Source organism: Phocoena sinus, chromosome 17 (genome assembly GCF_008692025.1).
Source record: "Phocoena sinus isolate mPhoSin1 chromosome 17, mPhoSin1.pri, whole genome shotgun sequence".
Taxonomy (NCBI): domain Eukaryota; kingdom Metazoa; phylum Chordata; class Mammalia; order Artiodactyla; family Phocoenidae; genus Phocoena; species Phocoena sinus.
Genome location: NC_045779.1, coordinates 70,264,261 through 70,284,120, shown reverse-complemented (window position 1 = coordinate 70,284,120; position 19,860 = coordinate 70,264,261). Strand labels below are relative to the sequence as shown.

Genomic DNA, 19,860 nt, shown 5'->3' with positions numbered 1-19,860 from the left:
AGCCCTTTCATCGCCACAGCCTGTGTCCAATGGTGTCGCCTTCCCCACCAGAACCCAGCCCTGGCTGGAGTCCCTCCCGAGGGGGGGACTTGCTGGGCACCCCTGTGTCCTGGGCGATGTGCGAGAGGCAGAGGTATACCGAGGCAGGACAAGCAGCCCTTCTGGGAACGTCTTTTACAGCCCCCTTATCCTCCTGCCTCATCCAGCCATCCAGCCTGTCCTTGGGGACCCCTGGCACTTGCATTCCTCACTCGTTGCTCCTGGGGGCTCTTTTTGCAGTGGTCCCTGTGGAGCCCACGGACTCCAGCCTGACGGCCCTCTCAGGAGAAGATGAACACGCGGGGACCGGTATGGAACCCAAATATCCGTGGGTTGTTTTTTTTTTTTTTTGGTAGAGTAGCTTTATTTTTTTTTCTTTTTTTAAATTTTATTTTTTATTGGAGTATAGTCGATTTACAATGTTGTGTTAGTTTCAGGTGTACAGCAGTGATTCATTTATACATATACATATATCCCTTCTTTTTCAGATTCTTTGCCTGTGTAGGTTATTACAGAGTACTGAGTAGAGGTCCCTGTGCTCTACAGTAGGTCCTTGTTGGTTATCTATTTTATATATAGCAGTGTATACTTGTTAATCCCAAACTCCTAATTTACCCCCCCTCCACGTTTCCCCTTTGGTAACCATAAGTTTGTTTTCAAAGTCTGTGAGTCTCTTTCTGCCGTGTTTTGATTGTGCCAGCTGCCTGCTTGCTGGGATTATCTCCCTTAAAATGCTCCCTGCCTGGGCTTACAATGGAACTGCCTCAGGAACATTCTAGAACCCCTCCTACTTCCTTTTGACTGCCAAATCTCTTCTCTACTTGCTCAGCTTTCTCCCACACTCCTAGTCCCACCTTAGGAGAATTGTCAGATAAAGGGCAGACCCCGCCCTCGACCATCTGACATTGAACTTCAGATCAACACCACATACTTTGTTAATATAAGTATGTCCCAGGATTTGCATGGGACTTACTTCTACTAAAAATGTATCTTTTGTTCATGCGAAATCCAAATTGAACTGGGCATCCTGGGTTTTTATTTGCTAAATCTGGCAACTCTTCACCTCAGGGAGATCGCGCTGCACACCCACCGCCCTACAAGTTTGTGTATTGCTCTCCTCTGCTGTTGCTGCTTCTGCCAGGTTAAAAGCAGAGGCTCATGTGTTCACCCCCAGCCATCCTCCATGTCCAAGGGCATGTCAGCCCCAACGGCTTCCGGACAGCCCATGCCTTGGAGACCGGGTCCAGAGAAAAGAGGAAATGGCACCAACACCAAACCAAAGCTCCACCATACGCCCTGCTTCCAACCGGCAGCCATTCCCAGCATGACTGGCAGTGGCCATGTCCCTTCTAAATTGAGGATAAGCTGCGGGCTTCACGGCCCCACCAGACAATCACAAAATAACCCCAAATTCGTACATTTTCCACTTTCTTCAGCCTGAACCATCGTCCCATCAGCCCTTTGTGGCACAACCCTGGAAAAGACTCAAAGTAAATAAGGTTCCTCAACGAGTCTAGAGTCCAACGGGAGGAAGTGAGAGGATACACTCTCATCCTCGCTCCCCAACACACACGCACTCACCCCCTCACATCCATGACCTAGGCAGTGACCACAAATGCCCTCAGAGGAGGGGGCAGCCTGAATGCGGGCTCAAAAATCAATCATGCAGGTGCAGGTGGGACAGTTTGTGAGGAAAAGGTCTGGGGTTTGTAGTTGTTCTCTCACCATTACGGGATGAAATTATGTTTTGGAATCAGGCAGATTTGGGATGGATCCCCTGCTCTCCTAGTTTTCATCTGTGTGACTTGGGAAGCGTGGTTTAAGCTCTTTAAGCTTTAATTTCCCCTTTGCATAGAGCAGGTATCAGCATTTTTTTATGTTAAGGGCCAGATAGTAAATATTTTAGACTTTGTGGACCAGAGGGTCTCTGTCACAACTACCCAACTCTGCCACTGCAGCAGAAAAGCAGCCATACACAATCTGTAACTGGATGGGTGTGGCTGTGGTGCCAATAAAACTTTATTTACAAAAATGGGCTGAGGGCAGGGCCATAGTTTACCAATCCCTGGAAAGGGATGATTATCCCAGTCCGTTGTGACCGGAGAATGAGACAGAGCATGGGAAGATTCTGGGCCAGCATCTTCCAAAAATTCTAGCGTGACTATAAAAAAACCGCATACAATGTCAAATCACATGCAGGATACTGGACGACTTGCCTAAAATACATAATCTCATTTAATGCTCATACAACCCTATGAAATAATTGCTGTAACCTCCATATTGAGATGGTACATTGAGATGGAGAAAGAAGTTGTCCAAGCCCAGAGCTGGGTGGTAGGGCTGAGATTTGAGGCTTCCACTGTCTCCATCCTTACTTCTAGACCTAAACTCCCTCTTCAGCTGCCTTCCCCAACAAAGCCATCCCAACCAGGGGAAATAATGGCCCTTTCTCCCAAAGAGGTCATTTGTCGGTCTCTTTGCCTAAACACAGGACTGGCACTTATCTGGCCTCTTGTCCACTGAATTGGGAAGTAATGGTGCAACAACATCCAGACATAGTCTGATCAGATTGCCATGGGCCTTCTCTCCTCTGCCCAGCTGAGGTGCTGAGCTGGGTTGGTAACTGAGATGTGGTGGTTTCCTTTCACAGTGGCAGCTGAGACCAGAGCTGCCCGACTGACCACTCTCTCCAGGACAAGTAAGCAGAGGGGACTACATAGGAGGACAGCAAGAAACCCAGTGGAGAAATGCCATCTAAATATTTGTGTTCAGTTCTGTTTTTGACATGGCCTGGAGGAAATATTATTATACCCATTCTGCAGATTATATCGGAAACTGGGGCTCTGGGAGGTTAAAAGCCCTGTCATTCAGCAGTGACTTGCAGACTGGTTTCTAACCCCAGACTTCATTCAGGCTTTCTGTTATACAATAGGGATTCACAGAGAAAAACCTCCTACTTAAAAATATCTAGACTGAGATGTCATCAGAAGAATTAACATATTTACTTTGCTTGTGGTCATTAACAACAATGGCTCCTTTATTAATAAGTATAAATAACTGATAATAACGGTTTACTAATACTAAGAGTGACTAAGTAAACAAATGGATTCCTTGCTTAATACGCAGTGACATTGTTGAGGACCTCCGATGTGTCGGCGGGCTCCTAGGCCCCTAGGCCCCTTCTCTGAGTTAATCCTCTCTCACCCTAGAGGCCCGTTGTTATCCCCATTTTACAGATGAAGGAGGAGCTCTGAGAGGTGGGTCACTCCCCAGGGTAGTACATCTTAGTATTCCTTTAGTTCTGAACCTGTACCTTCTGCCTTTGATGAGAACCATCTGCCCCAGCTGAGAACTGCCGAGATTTTCTCTCTTTGCTGAGCATTCGTGTCCACATCAGGAAATTTCAAAGCCTGATTTTCACATAACATCATCATAAACTTGGTCTCTGGCACACTGAAGTTAAGGCAGTTCCTTCCTTTCCAAAGCATTTTGGAGGTCCCACCTCTAGCTCTCTGGGGTACAGCCACAAGGGAAACAGTAGCCTAGCATAGTGGTTAAGTGGGTCAACTTTAGCCAGGTAGCCCAGGTTTGCATGTCACCATTTCCTGGCTCCGTGACCTTGAGCAACTGTGTCCCCTTTCTCCTTTGTGAATGAGGGTGAGCATAGTACTAACTCACGGGGTTGTTATTGAGTTAATGTAATCGAAACACTTAGTGCTGTCTATGGCATGTAGTAAGTCTTAGTCCATTCCGCCTGCTATAACAAAGTACCACAGACTGGGTGGCTTATAAACAACAGTCATTCATTTCTCATGGCTCTGGAAATCCAAGATCAAGATGCCAGCATCGTCAAGTTCTGGTAAGAGTCCACTTCTTAGTTATGGATGGCTGGCTACCTTCTCACTGTGTCCTCACATGGGAGAAGGGATGAGGGAGCTCTCTGGGGTCCCTTTTATAAGGACACTAATCCCATCACAAGGGATCTACCCTCATGACTTAATCACCTCTCAAAGTCCCATCTCCAAATGCCATCCTGTTGGGGGTTAGCTTTCAATATATGAATCTGGGTGGGGGGTAAACACACACTCATTCTATAGCATACTAGAAGCTTAGTGACTGTTAAACAGCAACAGATTCATTTCACAAAGAAACCGGGGCTCAGCAGCCTTCCTAGAGCCACACCACAAGCAACTGGAATCACACAGTTCTGCTGCCTTATTCTCCTCTGTCCAAAAAATGCGATTTTTATGTTTATTTATTTTCATTCAAATTCTGGAGAAGTCTGCTTTCTCAAAGTATTTCAACAGACTCACCTGCTTCTAGCATGACAAGTTGCGGCTGTATTTATCAGCAAGCCTGAGTCTGGGGTTTTTTTAGCTCAGCAGGGACCCTGCCCTCACCAGCTCTCCTGGGAGGCGACCAGGGTCAGAGCAAGGAGCACGTTGCCTCCTGGGCTCAGTGGGATGGGAGCTGCCTCTGGAGACCAAGATGGGACAGACTGGAGTTAATGCTTACTCCCTCTCTCTTCTTCTAGGGGCAGAACCAGGCCAAGTCCAGGAAGACACAGAAGATGCAAGGGCCACACCTTCTCCAGGTAAGCATGCTCAGCTTTGTATATGTTATATATATTGTTGTCCCCCATATGTTTATGAAATCAAGTGTGTTCCCGAGAATGAAAGAAATCATTGAAGCCAATTTACTTTTATATCCCCCAGCCCAAAATTAGACAAGTGCAATTAGAAAACAGATCCATTAGTAGGAAGATACTGAAACCTACCTGCTAAAGAGATGCATTTAGAAAAATATAGAAAACTGTACTTAGTTGTCTATTTAAATCCACATTATAAAAGTAGCTACTTTTAATATTTGAGGATGCTTTCTCCCAGTCTGCCCCGGCCCACAGTGAGCACATCTGTGAACATAAATAAAATGAATTTGAGACCACTTGGCAGCCACGGTTTTGCAGTCTGCATTGTATCACTTCATGCAATGAGAAGATATTCCCCTGACATGAAATATTTTTCTGTAACATGATTTTTAGAGGCTGTGCAATAGTTTCTTGTATGGAATCCTATTAACTGTTTAACCAATTATTTCCAACATGTGTTATTATAAATAATAGATATGCACTTGCTTTATGCCCATCCACTTCTGATAAATGCCTAGAAGTTGAATTGCTGGATAAAAGGTATAATCATTTCAGGGCTCTCAATATGTTGCCAAATTGCCCTGGAGAAAAACTGAACCAATTTACATTCATATGCACATGCCAGGGGCCAACAGTGCCTACTATTATTTGAAAACAAGTAAACAAAAAACCTGTACCCATTTTTAATAGAAAATTAAGGTAGCTCATTATTTTCCACTGTTCCCTCTGATTCACCTTCGTGGGGTTGGAGAGCTGGGCAGGATACTAAACCTAGGAGACTGAGGTTACGACAGAACTACTAAAGGTCTGCTTCTAACCCATGAGGACCAGTGTTGAGCAAGCTGAGACAAGCCCAGACGTATAAAGCAAACCAATATGGTGGATTTGGGGAAGGACTGCAAGTCAGAGGCCCAGGTCTTACCCAGAGCTCTGGGAGCTGAGCCTGGGTCAGCAGATGAGTGGGCACGGGGCCTACTGAGGCTCCCTTGGTCCGGACCACACTGGGCTGGAGATCTGGCCTGTGGGTTGGAGACCTCTCTGCCTCCAGCCAAAGGAGCTGGTGGGACTGAGGTCTGAGAGCAAAGGGAGATCCAGACAGTGCCAGGGAGCCTGCCTGGGGCAGGCAGAGCCACATCACGGGCAGCCTTGACAGCCATGGAGAGGACCTTGCACTTAATTCTGAGTATGAAGAGAAGCTGGTGCAGTGCTCCGAGGAGTTTGCATTACTGAGTACTGTGAGTTGGCTTAACCTCTCCACCATTCTTTTCATCTCTTCACCCGCGAGCATCATCATGGACCTTCACTCGGCAGGCTCATGATGGCAAACACAGCACAAATATAGGCCTGAGAGGCTATGACTTTTCTCGCCCACGAGGTGTCATCCAGGTGGCCTAGCTTGGGGTCCTGTCAGTTTTAATGTTATCGTAGGAAATTTGCAGATTCTCACGTAGTGTCCATGGATCCCCGAGGCTCTGCCCTGATGCCTGTAGACCCAGTTTGAAGACACTCTCCCGATGCTCTGTCTGCATTTGGCCCTGACTACATGTCCATCTGCAAACCTCTTCTTGAACCACTGTTCAGATATGGACCATAAAGGTATGTGTTTTCAGGGTCTGCAGAGATTGTTGCCACAGCTAAAGGTGCAACCATCGTCCCTGCTGGCATTAAATCTCTGGGGTTGGCTGTGTCATCCATCAGAAGTGGTCCTGAGGAGACATCTGGAAAAGGTGAGCAGAAGCAGGCAGAGATGTCTGTCCTCTCCCGGCCTCGGGATCCTCTGGTGAAGTCCTTAACCAAGCCCCTTCGGCTACCGCATCGCACTGTGACCGTCCCACTTGGTGCCACTGGGAGGCGCCATCCCTCCTGCCGCTTGAGCACTTCGATTCTCAGAGCGGGCAGATGAGCCTGCAGCCATCAGCGGCTGGAGGCCGGGCCGGGGAAAGGAACCCCTGACCGAGGGCTCTTGTCGCTCTTATTAGCCCTGAAGGAAAGAGCTTGGCGTCATGCGCAGCGTGGTTTGCTGGAAAGAATGAAACACTTGGGTTTGGATGGTTCTCCTCCCTCGGGTGCCTTGGCAAAGGCCCCGCACCGGCAAGCAGCCACAGCCAGTGGGACACACAGGAGGACTCTGCTCATGCCTGGGCAAGCCCTCCACGCATGCAAGGCTCTCGAGAGGGGGGCTGGGGAGGAGCCCTGCGCAGGCTTCCGGCTTCGTGGTTCTTCCCCCTCTGAACTGAGGACAATGGAGTTTGCACAGTGGACTTTCGCCTAGCTTAGCACAAGGAGCAGGCTGAGGAGGGGAGAGGAGAAGGAGGCCAGATAGAGAGACAGAGTCGTTGTTTCTCATCAGCCTGTGACAGGTTCACCTTCCTGCACCTGGGAAGCGGGGACAACACTCGGGTGATGCCACAGCTTGGAGAGATGCTCTTTTGTCTGACATCCCGGTGCCCGGAGGAATTTGAATCTTACGGCTGTTACTGCGGGCAGGAAGGACAAGGCGAGCCAAGGGACGCTCTGGACAGGTACGGCCGGGTGAGGATGGCGGGTGGGCGGTGTTGATGCTGCAGCGAGAGATGACAGCCTTCCTCGATGTCGGGCATCGCTTCGGGCTCACAGAGAGCTCGCCGAGTACCATTATTTCACTCAGGAGGGCTTGTTGCCATTATGGTCCCATTTTCCTGATGAGCAGTTGAGGCTCTGAGGCTGACCTGTCTGAGGTCCTTCAGCCACAAAGGGGCAGAGCCAGGCAGACCCAGATCTTTCGATTTGGTCTAGAGCTCCACCACGAATACTGCCCAGCTGCTCTATGAGGGTCAATGTGCAAAGACACTTCAGAAGACCCCAAATCTGCCTATTTTGCAACGAGCAGCATTAGAATTGGGGTCCCCAGTTGATTTGCTCTGCAGGATGACACACTGAAATGAGCTTCTCAACAACTTTTAAGCATAATTGTCAAATTTTTTACCTACTGTTCTTGGAAGAATTTTCACTGACCTCATGCATTCATCAATTTATTCCTTCATTTATATAGGCATGCAGCCTACATTTATTGTGCTTTTGCTCTGTGTTGGGCACTGTGCTAGGTGCTGGAGACATAAAAAGGATTAAACCTAAACAAAGCGGATTAAAACAAACTGCCTCTGCCCCATGGGACGTTGCTGAGTGAGAGACATGGACAATTCAACCAAGTACCACCTGCTGTAACAAATGCAGTGGGGACACCGAGGAAACGATGGGGAACTCAGCCTGGAGATGAGTTAGAGGAAGATGCTGAGAGCAGAACTGATCAGGTTTAAAGACTAAACTCACCCAGTTCACAGCCAGTTAGAGCTCTAGTGAAATTGTGTATGTCCACCTCCAATGTTGGGCTTGCCAGGGGAGAATCAACAACTATAGCTGAGAGTGAAGACGAGTCTTACTGTAGTTAACACAAAGGGATACAGTACTGGCAGGAACATGGAACGTGTCCACTGCAGGTCACGTGGTGTCTGCATGGCTGTATGACTCACGCACCCACCTACCTCCACAACAGCTCTCCTGTCTCCACTGCACAGTCATCCCGCCCCATCATGCAACCTTTGCGGGGTATTCCGGGAAATCAGGGGCTCTGCTGCCCAGGCAGACTTCAGAAAATTTACCTCCCACCAGGTGACAGTGAAGAAGTTTTTATTCTAGCAAAGTGTATACCACATTGTGGAATCACTGTGTTTTCATCAAGGGGCTTGACAACATGCCCACTACTCTCCAAGACAGAGAACCATTTAAGGATTGTTCCTGAGTCCACAGCACTCAGTGAGATAAGGCAAAATAGAAATTTGGGTAGCAGTAGTCACTGTGTTCTGCTGAACCCTATGGAAAGAATATGGGGGTGCTGTTGAAGAGGTTTCCTGACTACTGACCATATTTCACAAAAAATACGAGATTTGACCAGGCAGCAAGTGAGCTATGATACAGCTTCCTTGACATCCATTAGGAAGAAATGGAAAAATGGAAAGCCATAGCCTTGAACAAGGAAGGGTTAGTCAAAATGATATTATTTTCTGCAACGGTGTCTTTTCCAAACCATGCATACTTTATATCCTGAGACATATGAATGGTTTTCAAGGGTACTTGGATCATATATGATTTCTGATTCACTGACTTTAGATTTTAACTATTACTAACTATCCACCGCCACCCACCCCAGCCGAATGCCACACAAGACAGTGGCTCGGCTGTCATAACAGTAGAATGGGGGCTGCAGTTCCCATCCCACACAGGCTAATGTGATGTGAGAGGTGGATTGTTCCTCCTCCGACTGCCGGCACCATGGAATGGGTGGTGAAGCCCATACGTGGTCAAACACAAGCACTACCGAAAAGCCACAAGTCTGCCTGACCCTGCCTCCGGCTGTGGCCTCCAGGACCAAGTGAGAGTGGTTAAAGGACAGGGGAGAGTTGAAGAGAGAGGATTTAAGGAGCAATTGTAGCCTCCTATGGGTTGGAGCCATCACAAGTTCCCTCGGGGTGTCCACCAGCTGGGGGCACACTGTGAGGCTTTATCAGGCCAGATGGGTGGGTCTAAAAAGCAAGAACATGATCCATTCTCATCTATTTCCTGAGGTCTTGCTCTTTGCTGGACACCTTCCTAGATCAGTTATTTATTTACGTTCGAGATAGTTACTCTGTTCTCTTTTAAGGCTATGGACAAAGGGGGTACCTTATGGATGTGAGATTAACTGTTCTATTATGTAAAAGGTTGGAGAGAGTGGGTTATTTTTAGCCCATATGGTATGCTAGAAGTGGTACCCCTTCCTCAAGACTCTTTATTTCCATCTTTTGGAAAATTACTGTAATAAATATGCAAGTCACCCATCTTTTCAGTCAACAGAGTCACAATAAAAACACCGAGTTTTTTAAAGAAGAGTAAGATACATCCGGTGTGATGGACACTGCCTTAGATGTGGCATCCTTGTGCAGTCCACAACCTGAACAGCCATACATGGTGGCCCTTGGGATGTATATAAATGAGTCCAGTGGCACTGGAAAGGAGGCACTGGCTTCTCTCATCAATATAGGGAGTATGGGATAAGCAGGCCTGGAGGGAGTTCTGGGGACAGCTGGGGGCTCTAGGCAGTAAGCGATTTTCCTTGCTCTTAGGTGCTGTTTGTCCCATCACTGCTGCCTGGAGCAGGTGAGAAGGCTGGACTGCCTGCTCGAGAGGCTTCCTCGATCACCAGTGGTATGCGTGGATGGTACCCCCAAGTGTAAGTGCTGTGAGCCAGCATAGTGGGTTATTCTTTCATTCAAGTCAGCATCAGGACCACAGCTCATCTTATAGATGCTTTCCCAAGCACTTGTTATCTCTAATGTGATTTAAAATGTTTCTTAACTTTGAGGCACACATTAGTACTCCTGTTCCACTGAGGAGGAGACTCAAGTTCAAGAGGCTAAGTCAGCTGACAAAAGTCACAGAGCCAGTAAGAGCAGACGGGGAATAATGTAAATCACCCATGCTTACGGAGTGCTTCCCATGTGCTCTTCTGAGTTTTTCATGTGTATTAACAGAGTTCAACCTCACACCAATCCTATGAGGTAGCACCACGAGACTTCCCATTTTACAGAGGTGGCGACTGAGGTCCAAGACCCCACAGGTAGAAGGAGGTGATAGAACTGGGGCTGGAACTGTGAAACCATAGAGCCTCAGACCCAGAACCGAGTCTTCACTGAGCCAGTGGGTCTCTTTTCCTGAGAAGCAGAACACTTTTCCCAAGTGAGGTCCCCTAAGAAGCCCATAAAAAGGGGAGTGTCTCTGGCTGAAGGAAGAGGTGGGCCTGCACCTCCACTCCTCCCAGGTGTGGAAGCCGGAGGTGCCTCCATGGCCATTCAGGGCCTGGTGGGGGGGATATTTGGAAACAGCCCCACCCTCAGGAGCCTCACTCTGTTGGGCTTGCTTTACAACTGGCTTCATCTCCATTCTCTGGCTGCACTTCCCCATGTACATCAGTGGATGTATTTCCCTTACCCTTTGCAGTTTAAAAGGAAATGGTCCCTATAGCATTTCTCGAGAGCCCTGAGAGGGTTTGTCTCACCCTCACTTTTTATCTGGGGAAGGCCCAGGCTGAGGCTCCAGTGCCACCTCCTCCCTCAGCCTCCAGGAATCCCAGCCTTGGAGGATCGTGTGTGCCTCTCACCTCCCAGGAGGGAGCTCTGTGCTTTATATGTCACTTACTCATTCATTCATTCACCCAATTATCTGCTTATCCAAAAAAACTCCATCGGGACCTAGGAACACAGTGAACAGACATGATCCCTGCCTCAAACTGCTCACAGCCCGCAAGGAAGAGAGACAAGCAAGGGACTCTTCTATTATCACTAGTATTGCTACGAGGTGGTACAGGTGCCCAGGACCGTGGTGAAAGGGGTTTTTGAGCCCGCGGAATACGGCAGCCAGGATGGGAGAATTTGGGAGAAGTTAGAAGGGCAGTGAAGGAGGTTTTCCAAGAGGTTAACAGGTTCCCAGGTGGCCGTGCTGGGTGTGGGTGTTCCAAGAAAAAGGAAGAGAAAGACTGTGGCCTTTGGGGAACTCCTGGCAGTTTGGGAACGACACGTGGTTCTATATTTCGGGAAGAGATAGTGGGAGTCGCGGGACCATGGTGATGCAAGGTGAGGCTGGCGAGACAGGTACCAGATCACGAACCCAAGGCTGAAACATTTACATTTTGTCCTCTAGGGGGTGAGAAGCCAGGGGTGGGTTTAGAACCCATGAGCGACAGGACCAGATGATCGTTGTCTGTGATGCAATCACGCCTTGAGGTCCCACCTGCTCAGCTAAAGGCGCCTTCATCCCTCTGGTCTCACTGAATCCAGGAAGGTTGTGTGTGGTGTTCAAACTCCTACAGGGCTTCCGTAAACTGGTTCCGACCCTCTGTGAGCCCTGAGCACCGTGTCCTGTAGCAGCTGCAGGTGTCGGGTTGTGAGAAATGAGGGCATCTCGGAGCCTGCTCCGGGCCACCCCACATAAGGCACAGGGGCCCAAGTGCAGAGCTGCTCTAGGGAACAGGCTCAGGTCTGGGTCCGCTCTGCTCTTCCATGTCTCCTCTTTCTGCCTCCCGCTGTGGAGATGCAACGAGTATGTCTGGGGCTGATGTGAAGGCCAGGGTAGGAGATGTGGAGGGTCAGTGTGATGAGAAAAGTTCTGGTTGACGAATACTTCGCGGTAGGATCAGACAAAAAAACATTAAATGGACCAAATACGTCTTTGAAAACCACAGACAAGGATAACGTTTGCAGAATGCTTGCCTACGTCCGAGCACCTTCAAATACATTATTTCCTTTCAATCACACGCGTGTTCTGCGTGCCAACCCGCACTACATGCATTGAAACCTTCAAGAAATGAAGTGGGGTCACCAGACGGAGCAAATAAAAATACATGTATTTCTGCTGTGACAGTGAGAACCATAGGGTAGGATGCGATGGGAACCCACAGGAAAGACACTCCCTTTAGCCAGAGGGGCTGGAGAGGGGCTGGAGGAAGCTTTCTGGACGTGGTGGGGGGATGCCGGGTGGATTCCTGACGGAAGAGTATGCGCTAACCAGGAGGAGAAAGTTAAGAATATTCCCAGTAGAGGACTCAGTGGACGCAGGACCAAGAGGTTCAGGACGGAGCCGGGGAGTACAGGGCGGAAGGGGCGAGCACCCTGCGGTGTCTCAGGCCTGCTCCCCTGTTCTTGCCCCCTAAGGTGTAGGCCAGAGCCTGTGTGAGAAGCTGCTTTGTGTCTGTGACCAGACAGCGGCTGAATGCCTGGCCTCTGCCTTCTACAACCAAAGCCTCAAGTCACCTGGCAGACAGGAGTGCCAGGGCCACCGGCCATCCTGCGAGGACGGCAGGATTTCAGCTTCGTCCCTTGGCTCCAGCTCTGAGGAGAACAGTGTGGAGGCCCCGCTGCCCAGGGAGGGCCTGAGAAGAACCAGAAGATTCCTGGGGAAGTCCCTTGGTCTCCTGGGGACCAGGCCACAGCGTGGCCCCAGATAGATTCCCAGAGAAAATGACCAATCACACCCTATCGTTCTGTCCCTCCTGCTACTGTAACCTCTCTGGGCCCATCTCCATCCTCTCTGCCCTCAGCAGAGGCTCAAAGCGGGGAGAGGCAGGAAGACCCTTGCACATGTGCATTGTGATGTTTGTCAGCTCACATCCAAAGGTGTCTTTGGAGAAGGCAAACGAGGGGGTGGTTATATGTTTCCTGGAGTGCACTGTAGGGGCTCAATAAATATTCCCATCAACATTTCTTTGTCTGGTTTGGTTTTGAAGATGCTGGTACATGAATAGATGGCAAAGGTGAGATGGCAGAGGAATGGAGGGGGAAAAGATATCTTCACTCCGCAATCACTGAAATCACAATCTTCTATTCAAAAAATACAGAAGGGAGTATGTTTAATCAATCTTATGAGATCACCTATGGGTCACCAATAACCCACCAAAGACATATGCCAAGGACTGAGATGACAGCTCTTCCGGTATGTTATTAAGAGAATGGCCTCAGCCACCTCAATGAAGAATCACTGATAACCCTGTCTTGGGTCTGGCAATATTAAATTGATTTTAAAAAAATGATAGGGTTTATCCCAGTGGCTGGAAGTTTGGGGGATGCCAATGCCCACTCAGACACAGACAAATACAATTGTAATTACAAAAAAATGGAAATTATATCCCTCCATCCATCCATCCACCCACCCATCTGATAGTTATTGAGATTTTACTGTGCATCAGGCAAAAAGGCAATGTGCTTCCAGAATCCCCTTCAATATTTCATAAGGATACGAACTATAGTTCACATCACATCCTTGGTTCTCTATTCCCATAAATCACGTGTCCTGCAGTGAGACAATACAGGGTCCCTGCCTGCTCCTCAGACAGGCGGGAAAGCAGAGCCTCTGAAGAGTTCGTGTTCGTGACCTTCTCATGGTGTGGCACTATCCTGACGTTAAAGAATTGAAAACCTTGAGAAATCAAAAGGTCGTGGTGCCAAGCCAGCAGCTGACACCCTTCCCTACCTTCCAGGGAAATCACCTGATGAGCACCTTTTGATGAATCCAACACATTGGAATTTTTTTTTTTTTTTTTTTTTTTTTGCGTGGCACGTGGGATCTTAGTTTCCCAACCAGGGATCTAACCCGTACCCCCCGCAGTGGGAGCGTGGAGTCTTAACCACTGGACTGCCAGAGAAGTCCCTCACGTTGGAATCTTTTGAATCATGTGACCTTTTAAGTAACAGCTGAAATTTGGGTCCTCCCAGAAGCGGACCCTTAGACAAGGACTTGAGAGCAAGTGGCTTATTTGGAAAGTGCAGGAAACGCTGAGGGGAGAGCAAAGGGATAAGACGGCAGAGGAACGGTAGCCAGGGAAAGCTGCGTTACCAAGGCAGTTGCCCCTGGAAGTAGAATATGCATAGTGCACGCGCGTGCACACACACACACACACACACACACACACACACACACACACACACACACACCCCGCTGGGAGAGGAGACAGACCGCCTTCTATCAGATCAGTCTTTACTCCCATGGAGGGCGATGTCTCCTGCCTGCTGCACCTGGGGGCCGGAGGCTCTGGAGGCTGAGGAAGCCTTTAGGCCAAGAAATGCAGGTGAGAGTGTCTGGCAATCAGCCCGCAGGCACCACAGCGGTCAAGGCGAGGTGGGCCACCAATGGCACTCCCTTCCTTTAACCCAGCAGGTGTGTGCTAAGTGTCCGCTTCCCACGGCCGGCACCATGCTAGGCTGCCCACACATATGGTGACTGCCTGCCTTCTCCACACCTTCACCGGAGGCAGCTGAATGTTGCCGAAGGACAAAAGCAACTGAGCTGACCCACTTCACTTGAAGCTCATGACCACAAAAACCTCAAATGGACACTCAACCTTTTCTTAGTAAGCTGAGTTTTCTGTTGTCCAAGACAACTGTTTGGTCCCTTTCCTCCTCTCCTCAAACCTTCCACACCTCCCCTTGCTCTCAGCTGAGAACTGTCCAGAGCGGAAGGGTCTGAGATTTTACCTTATTTGTAACTTAACAAGTTGGTCTGCATTTCATGGATGCTGGCAGAAGATACGAGATGCTTGGGTCAGAGACAAAGGACTTTATTACTTACCGTAATGGCAGTAGCCTGAGTATGATAATTTATGCTGGTTCCTCAAGCCCTGGGCCAATGCAAAGAGGGTCAGGTAACACCTACACACAGGGTGGGTTTCATTACACAGGGAACCTAAAATATTTATTGGCCACAAGCCTGCCTTTTACCCCAGAAAAGAGATCATCTGTATTATACAGGACAAGAAGCATGTCTGTCCTTGGCTCCAAAGGGAGATGCCGTCTCTGTGTTCCAAGTCTGTAGGATGTACTATATCCTTAAAAAAGATACTCCAGAATAAAGATAGTGTCTCTGTTCACAAGACATGCAGAAATGCAAGGCACATGGTTACAATGACCTCACCTAATACTCCATTGAGAAAACTGAAGTTTTCCCGTGGGAATGTCCTGATCTTCTTGCCACCAAAGCTACAAAATTACCGGCGGTCTTTGTCTTCCTTCTTGTTTCAATGAAAAAAGTGTTCCTTATCCATGTCAAAGGTCAACCCCTCCACCTATGCTCTGGCTACAGTACCCCGCTATTGCCTTTTCCAGGGCTTGATTCCTGCAAACATTTCCTTTTTATTCTATATCAATTCATCCCTCTCTTCTTCTGTATCATTCTAATCAGCATGCAAACATGCCCTAAAGTCTCCCATCTTTAAAAAATCTCTCCCTTGACTCATTAAACTAAGATGGTGGAAACATGAAATTATAAATCTGATGCTCCTAGATTTAATCTTGTCCTTAAATACTACACTAGGTGGTGCTATATTGGGTATCTTTTGCCTGAACTTCACATCATCCAACCCTACCTTACTCCAGATCCTGCCGTGATAACCAGTTCCACACAGGCTTCCACCTGCCTTGTGCACGGGGGTGGAATCTGACAATGCCTGCCTTCTGCACTTCTACGCTCCGTGCATGGGACACAGGACTTCTCTGAGAAAAAGGCATGGCACGCCTTGGGAATGGCACTCAAGCACACACAATCCAAAAACGCGGGGGAGTTAATGTCAACAGGGCCACCCTTGACCATGAAGAACAGAAGCGGAGCATACATGCTTCCCCAGCTTTCATCAGCTGGGCGGACAGTTCTGAGATTATTTCATGAGACTCCTCAGGCTGCCCAGCAGGATGGATCTCCAGTCACCTATGGTGCTGGTAATTCATAAATAAACCCTCTTAATGAGCTTTTGCTCATTGCACTTCACTGGTCCGGTCCCTCGCTGGGGTTCCCTGGAATCACTTCCCAGAGCAATTCCTACATGTAAGCCTTTGACTTCGGCTCTGCTTTGGGAGAACCTAGGCTAAGTTACTGGCTTCCCAAGTCTGCCTGTGACCCAAAGTGTAAGTACAAGGCGAATGTAATATAGCAAAACTAAGAGGCAGGGCTTGATGCTACACACTGGCTCTGCTTTTTCATTCATGTGAACTTATGTATCAGGTGAGAGAACGGGACGCAACCAATTACAGCTGAAAAGAAAACGCATGAGAGAGTGTATCACACAGGCTGCTCATTTTACACCTCCAGAAAACAGGTTCAGAAAACTGGAGTGACTGGCCTAAGACTGCAGAACTGAGACAGCTGCCCAGCTTGCTTAAGACGCCATGCATGGCGAACTCAAGGATTATTAATGACAAACACCGACTCAGTGTCTAGTCTGTGCCATGCAGGCATGACACGAGGAACCTCTTCTAAGTGATTCATTTACCCCTCAACAGATGACCTCTGAGGGCAGAACATACTCGCCTCATTTTACATACTTCAAAGCTCAAAGTTCCGGCACTGCCTAAGGCTACTCGGCCAGGAGTGGCAGGGTGGGGTCTGAAGCCAGAGCCCGTGCTCCTCGTTGCTTTGCCAAACTGCGAAAGGAAGTCCCTGAAGCCCATCTGGCTATGGTGGGCTTTCCTGCCAGCGGCAGGAGAGCAGACCAGGTGGCAGAGGGTACTAGAGAGGAGCTATCGTTTTAGAGAGAGGCTTCATGTAACTTACACAGCAAAGGGGTAGGGTTGAAAATACAAACAGTAAGACTAATGCAGAGGTGGAAACCGTGCTTTCACAGGCACACGCTAAGAGCTTAATGTTAGCTGTATCTTACCACGACTGCAGTTATGGTTCTGATTCTTCCAATGTATGTGAGGATGAATCCGTTTGGCAGCTTGATTTTCACTGAAGTTCTTCATTTTTAACTAAAGCAAAATAGTGAATACGTTTAATTTAATAAATGCAATGGCTATTACAAAAATGTACGTATACAGAAGTAATCTGATTTTGTTTTATTGCTTACATATGAATTGCACAGTGAATTGTTACATTTCAAAAAACTCAATTCATTACATTTAGTACATATATTGGCATGAATAAAACAAATCAGTACCATTTTCAGAAAGGAAGAAAAGAGATATTGAGAGGAAGGGGAAGTTAACTGCTGGTTAAGTACAGTATTATGATTCTAAAAGATAATGAGTTCAGAAGTATTAAGGAAGTGTGTGTGTGTTTAGGTTAACTCCAATGACTGTATAAGCAAAGACAACACAAGTATAGGAGGAACACTTCAATGTTAACTATTCAATGTCAAGGGGAAAAAATGAATGATATAAGCAACAGTATATAGCAAAAAGAGAATGATTAACAGTTTTTATTAAGAGTTTTAAATATCTACAAAAATACAGCAATACAGTGAACTTCAACACATCCTAAACTTTCAGTATCCAAACTGGCTGTAATACAGTAGGCATACCTATGACGTGCAGGATCTCCTGCAATCTCCTGGAAGGGACAGAAAGCCTAAGAAAAGACCCCTCATTTCTTGGGAATCGTTGTTAACGAGACCAGTTCAGTAATCTAGGATATACAGAAGTCTACTGTGATTTAAAAACAACTACAACAGGAAAAAAATCCCACAAAACCCAAATCTACAGTTTACAAAACAGACCAAGAGGTGTGATAAACATTAACTGAAATGGTTTTCCTTTACATGCTATACATGCATTTTTAAATCACAGAGAAACATGAAATTTTGTAGAGCAAAGTTTGTTTTGCATGAGTGCAAATGAATATATATCTTCTTTTCTTATACTATTAAATTATATATATTTTTTCATACAAAAGCACACAGTGTTAATCTATAAAATGACATCCAAGTGGATGATGATTGTTTTTGCATGTCCCCCTGCTTAGATTTTTACACAATCTTTCTTTAAAAATACAGAAAAAAAGGGAAATTAAAAAAACGTAAAACTTGGCCTATTAAATGGTGAAACATTTTACCTCGTCAAGAGGTAAAGTTACAGTGACAGCTGCAATGGGGGCCATTTAACCCCCCAAGTGGTGACCGCACTATCACTTGGAAAACAACGTCTTGTTTATCAACAGTGAGTAAACCACCCAGGATGTTTGAGTGTCATTTGACAGGTTTAAAAAGACTAGGATCTTCTGCAAGATGTTTCAAGACGCTGTACTTTGGTTTAAATATTCAAAAAAATTTTGAGTATGCTTGTTCTATTATTACTTCCTCACTTTTTTGTTTCTACTAAAGGTGCCCAAATAACTGTAAACACCAAGTAATAACATGCCTTTCTTCACTGCAATTTTTCAAACAAAATCTAAAGCTAAAAATGCAATTATTTTTGGGGTTACAATTTTTGATATGTATATTGTTTTATGTAAAAGGGAATCAAATCTGAAAAGGTAGTAGAATTATAAACAGATTATTTTATTAAAATGTCCTAAAAGAATTTTATGAGTTGCAAAGAAAATTGTTCGTTTTTGCCATGTGATGGAATTCACTAAAATGTACACAATTTTAAGAACACTGTAAGTTTGTCAGCACATGTAATCTTGGTAGCTTACATCAATACAAGCTTAAATTGACGATCTATAGCACACTTGATTGCTAAACCCATAGGCACTCTTTTCAAATGTAATATCACAAATCCTAAACAGAGATGCATACAAGTTGCAGTTCAAATCTTACAAACTGAAAGTCCATTCGGGGCCTTTTTTGACTATAAGGATTTAAAAACTGCACAATATTAAAATGTAAATTAATATGCTCTCAACAGAAATCAAAATGTACACACTCTTCACAGGTGAACTAGTAGCTGTTTTAAATGTCTTTTTTTCCTATACTAAATATATAGCTCATTTAATTAATGGAGCCACAGCAAAATACTACTGTAATTTCAAAGCACAGTCTGTAAACTAATACATCTAATGATGTAAAAAATATTGCACAGTTCAGTACTCCAAGAGCGAGCTCTGAGACTCTCAAGTAGAACGGTCAAACTTTTGGCAGAAAACACAGTATTACAAGAACTAGACACTTTAAAGTCGGAGATTTTAGGGTCATATTCTAGGAATATTACTCAGTAAATGTCATCTCCACAAACAAGTTGAGGAATGACTGTCACATACCGTTACAGCGAACGAACAGAGGGATGCACACGACGACATCTAGAACGTGGGGACCAAGAGCCACAGAACAGTTCTGCTGCTCCAGGATTAGGAATATATTTGTATGTTTTTGCTTTTTCAGATAAAGAAAAACAACAGCAATTCTAATTTTAAGCAGTTGCGTAGATGTCTAAGAAATACAGTAGACACTTGATACATCTTCAACCCTCTGAAGGCTTAATTTTTTTTTAAATTACATGTTTGTGAAAATTTTTAAATATACTATTTAACAATTAATGTGAGACCAATATACGTTCAATTTTAAAAGCCATCAGGAACCTCAAAAAAAATTAACATGGCATAAACCTATCTTCAAAAGTACTCTAAATCATATAATATAGCTGCAAAATATCTAATCTGATATGCCAAGCATTCGGTTAAAGATAAATTCCATCATAATTTTCACGAAGTATGTTAACACACATTAAGTAAACCCTGAAAACTCAGTTTGGCCCTAATTTTTAGGCTTTATGCTGAGGTCTTCGTGAGCCACTCAGTACACACACAGATCTGGAAACTTCATCTCGTAGACCGGGACAGACTGGTATTGGGCGTGCCCAGAAGTAATGGTCAGTGTTCCTGATGGGCTGGGAGGAGGGCTGTAA

The 19,860-nt window shown here is 46.4% G+C and overlaps 2 protein-coding genes across 7 annotated transcripts in view; one reads left to right on the top strand and one right to left on the bottom strand.

Moving 5' to 3' along the window:
• Window positions 1–14,129, top strand: part of OC90 (otoconin 90) — a 28,619-nt gene extending 14,490 nt beyond the window's left edge. Inside the window, exons 8-13 of the mRNA XM_032609580.1 lie at window positions 280–348; window positions 4,574–4,633; window positions 6,298–6,414; window positions 7,038–7,209; window positions 9,826–9,932; window positions 12,409–14,129. Coding sequence (XP_032465471.1) covers window positions 280–348; window positions 4,574–4,633; window positions 6,298–6,414; window positions 7,038–7,209; window positions 9,826–9,932; window positions 12,409–12,701 — 818 coding nt within the window. The 3' untranslated portion in view covers window positions 12,702–14,129. The remainder of the gene's footprint in view (window positions 1–279; window positions 349–4,573; window positions 4,634–6,297; window positions 6,415–7,037; window positions 7,210–9,825; window positions 9,933–12,408) is intronic.
• Window positions 1–19,860, bottom strand: part of EFR3A (EFR3 homolog A) — a 190,093-nt gene that overhangs the window by 76,545 nt on the left and 93,688 nt on the right. For 4 of the 6 annotated variants that reach the window (XM_032609419.1, XM_032609420.1, XM_032609422.1 and 1 more), the window contains one exon: window positions 17,062–19,854. In XM_032609419.1, the coding sequence (XP_032465310.1) occupies window positions 19,749–19,854 (106 nt within the window). In that variant the 3' untranslated portion in view covers window positions 17,062–19,748. Of the gene's footprint in view, window positions 1–16,898; window positions 16,990–17,061; window positions 19,855–19,860 lie in introns of those variants that run through there. The other 2 variants (XR_004346383.1, XR_004346384.1) reach the window with 1 other exon arrangement.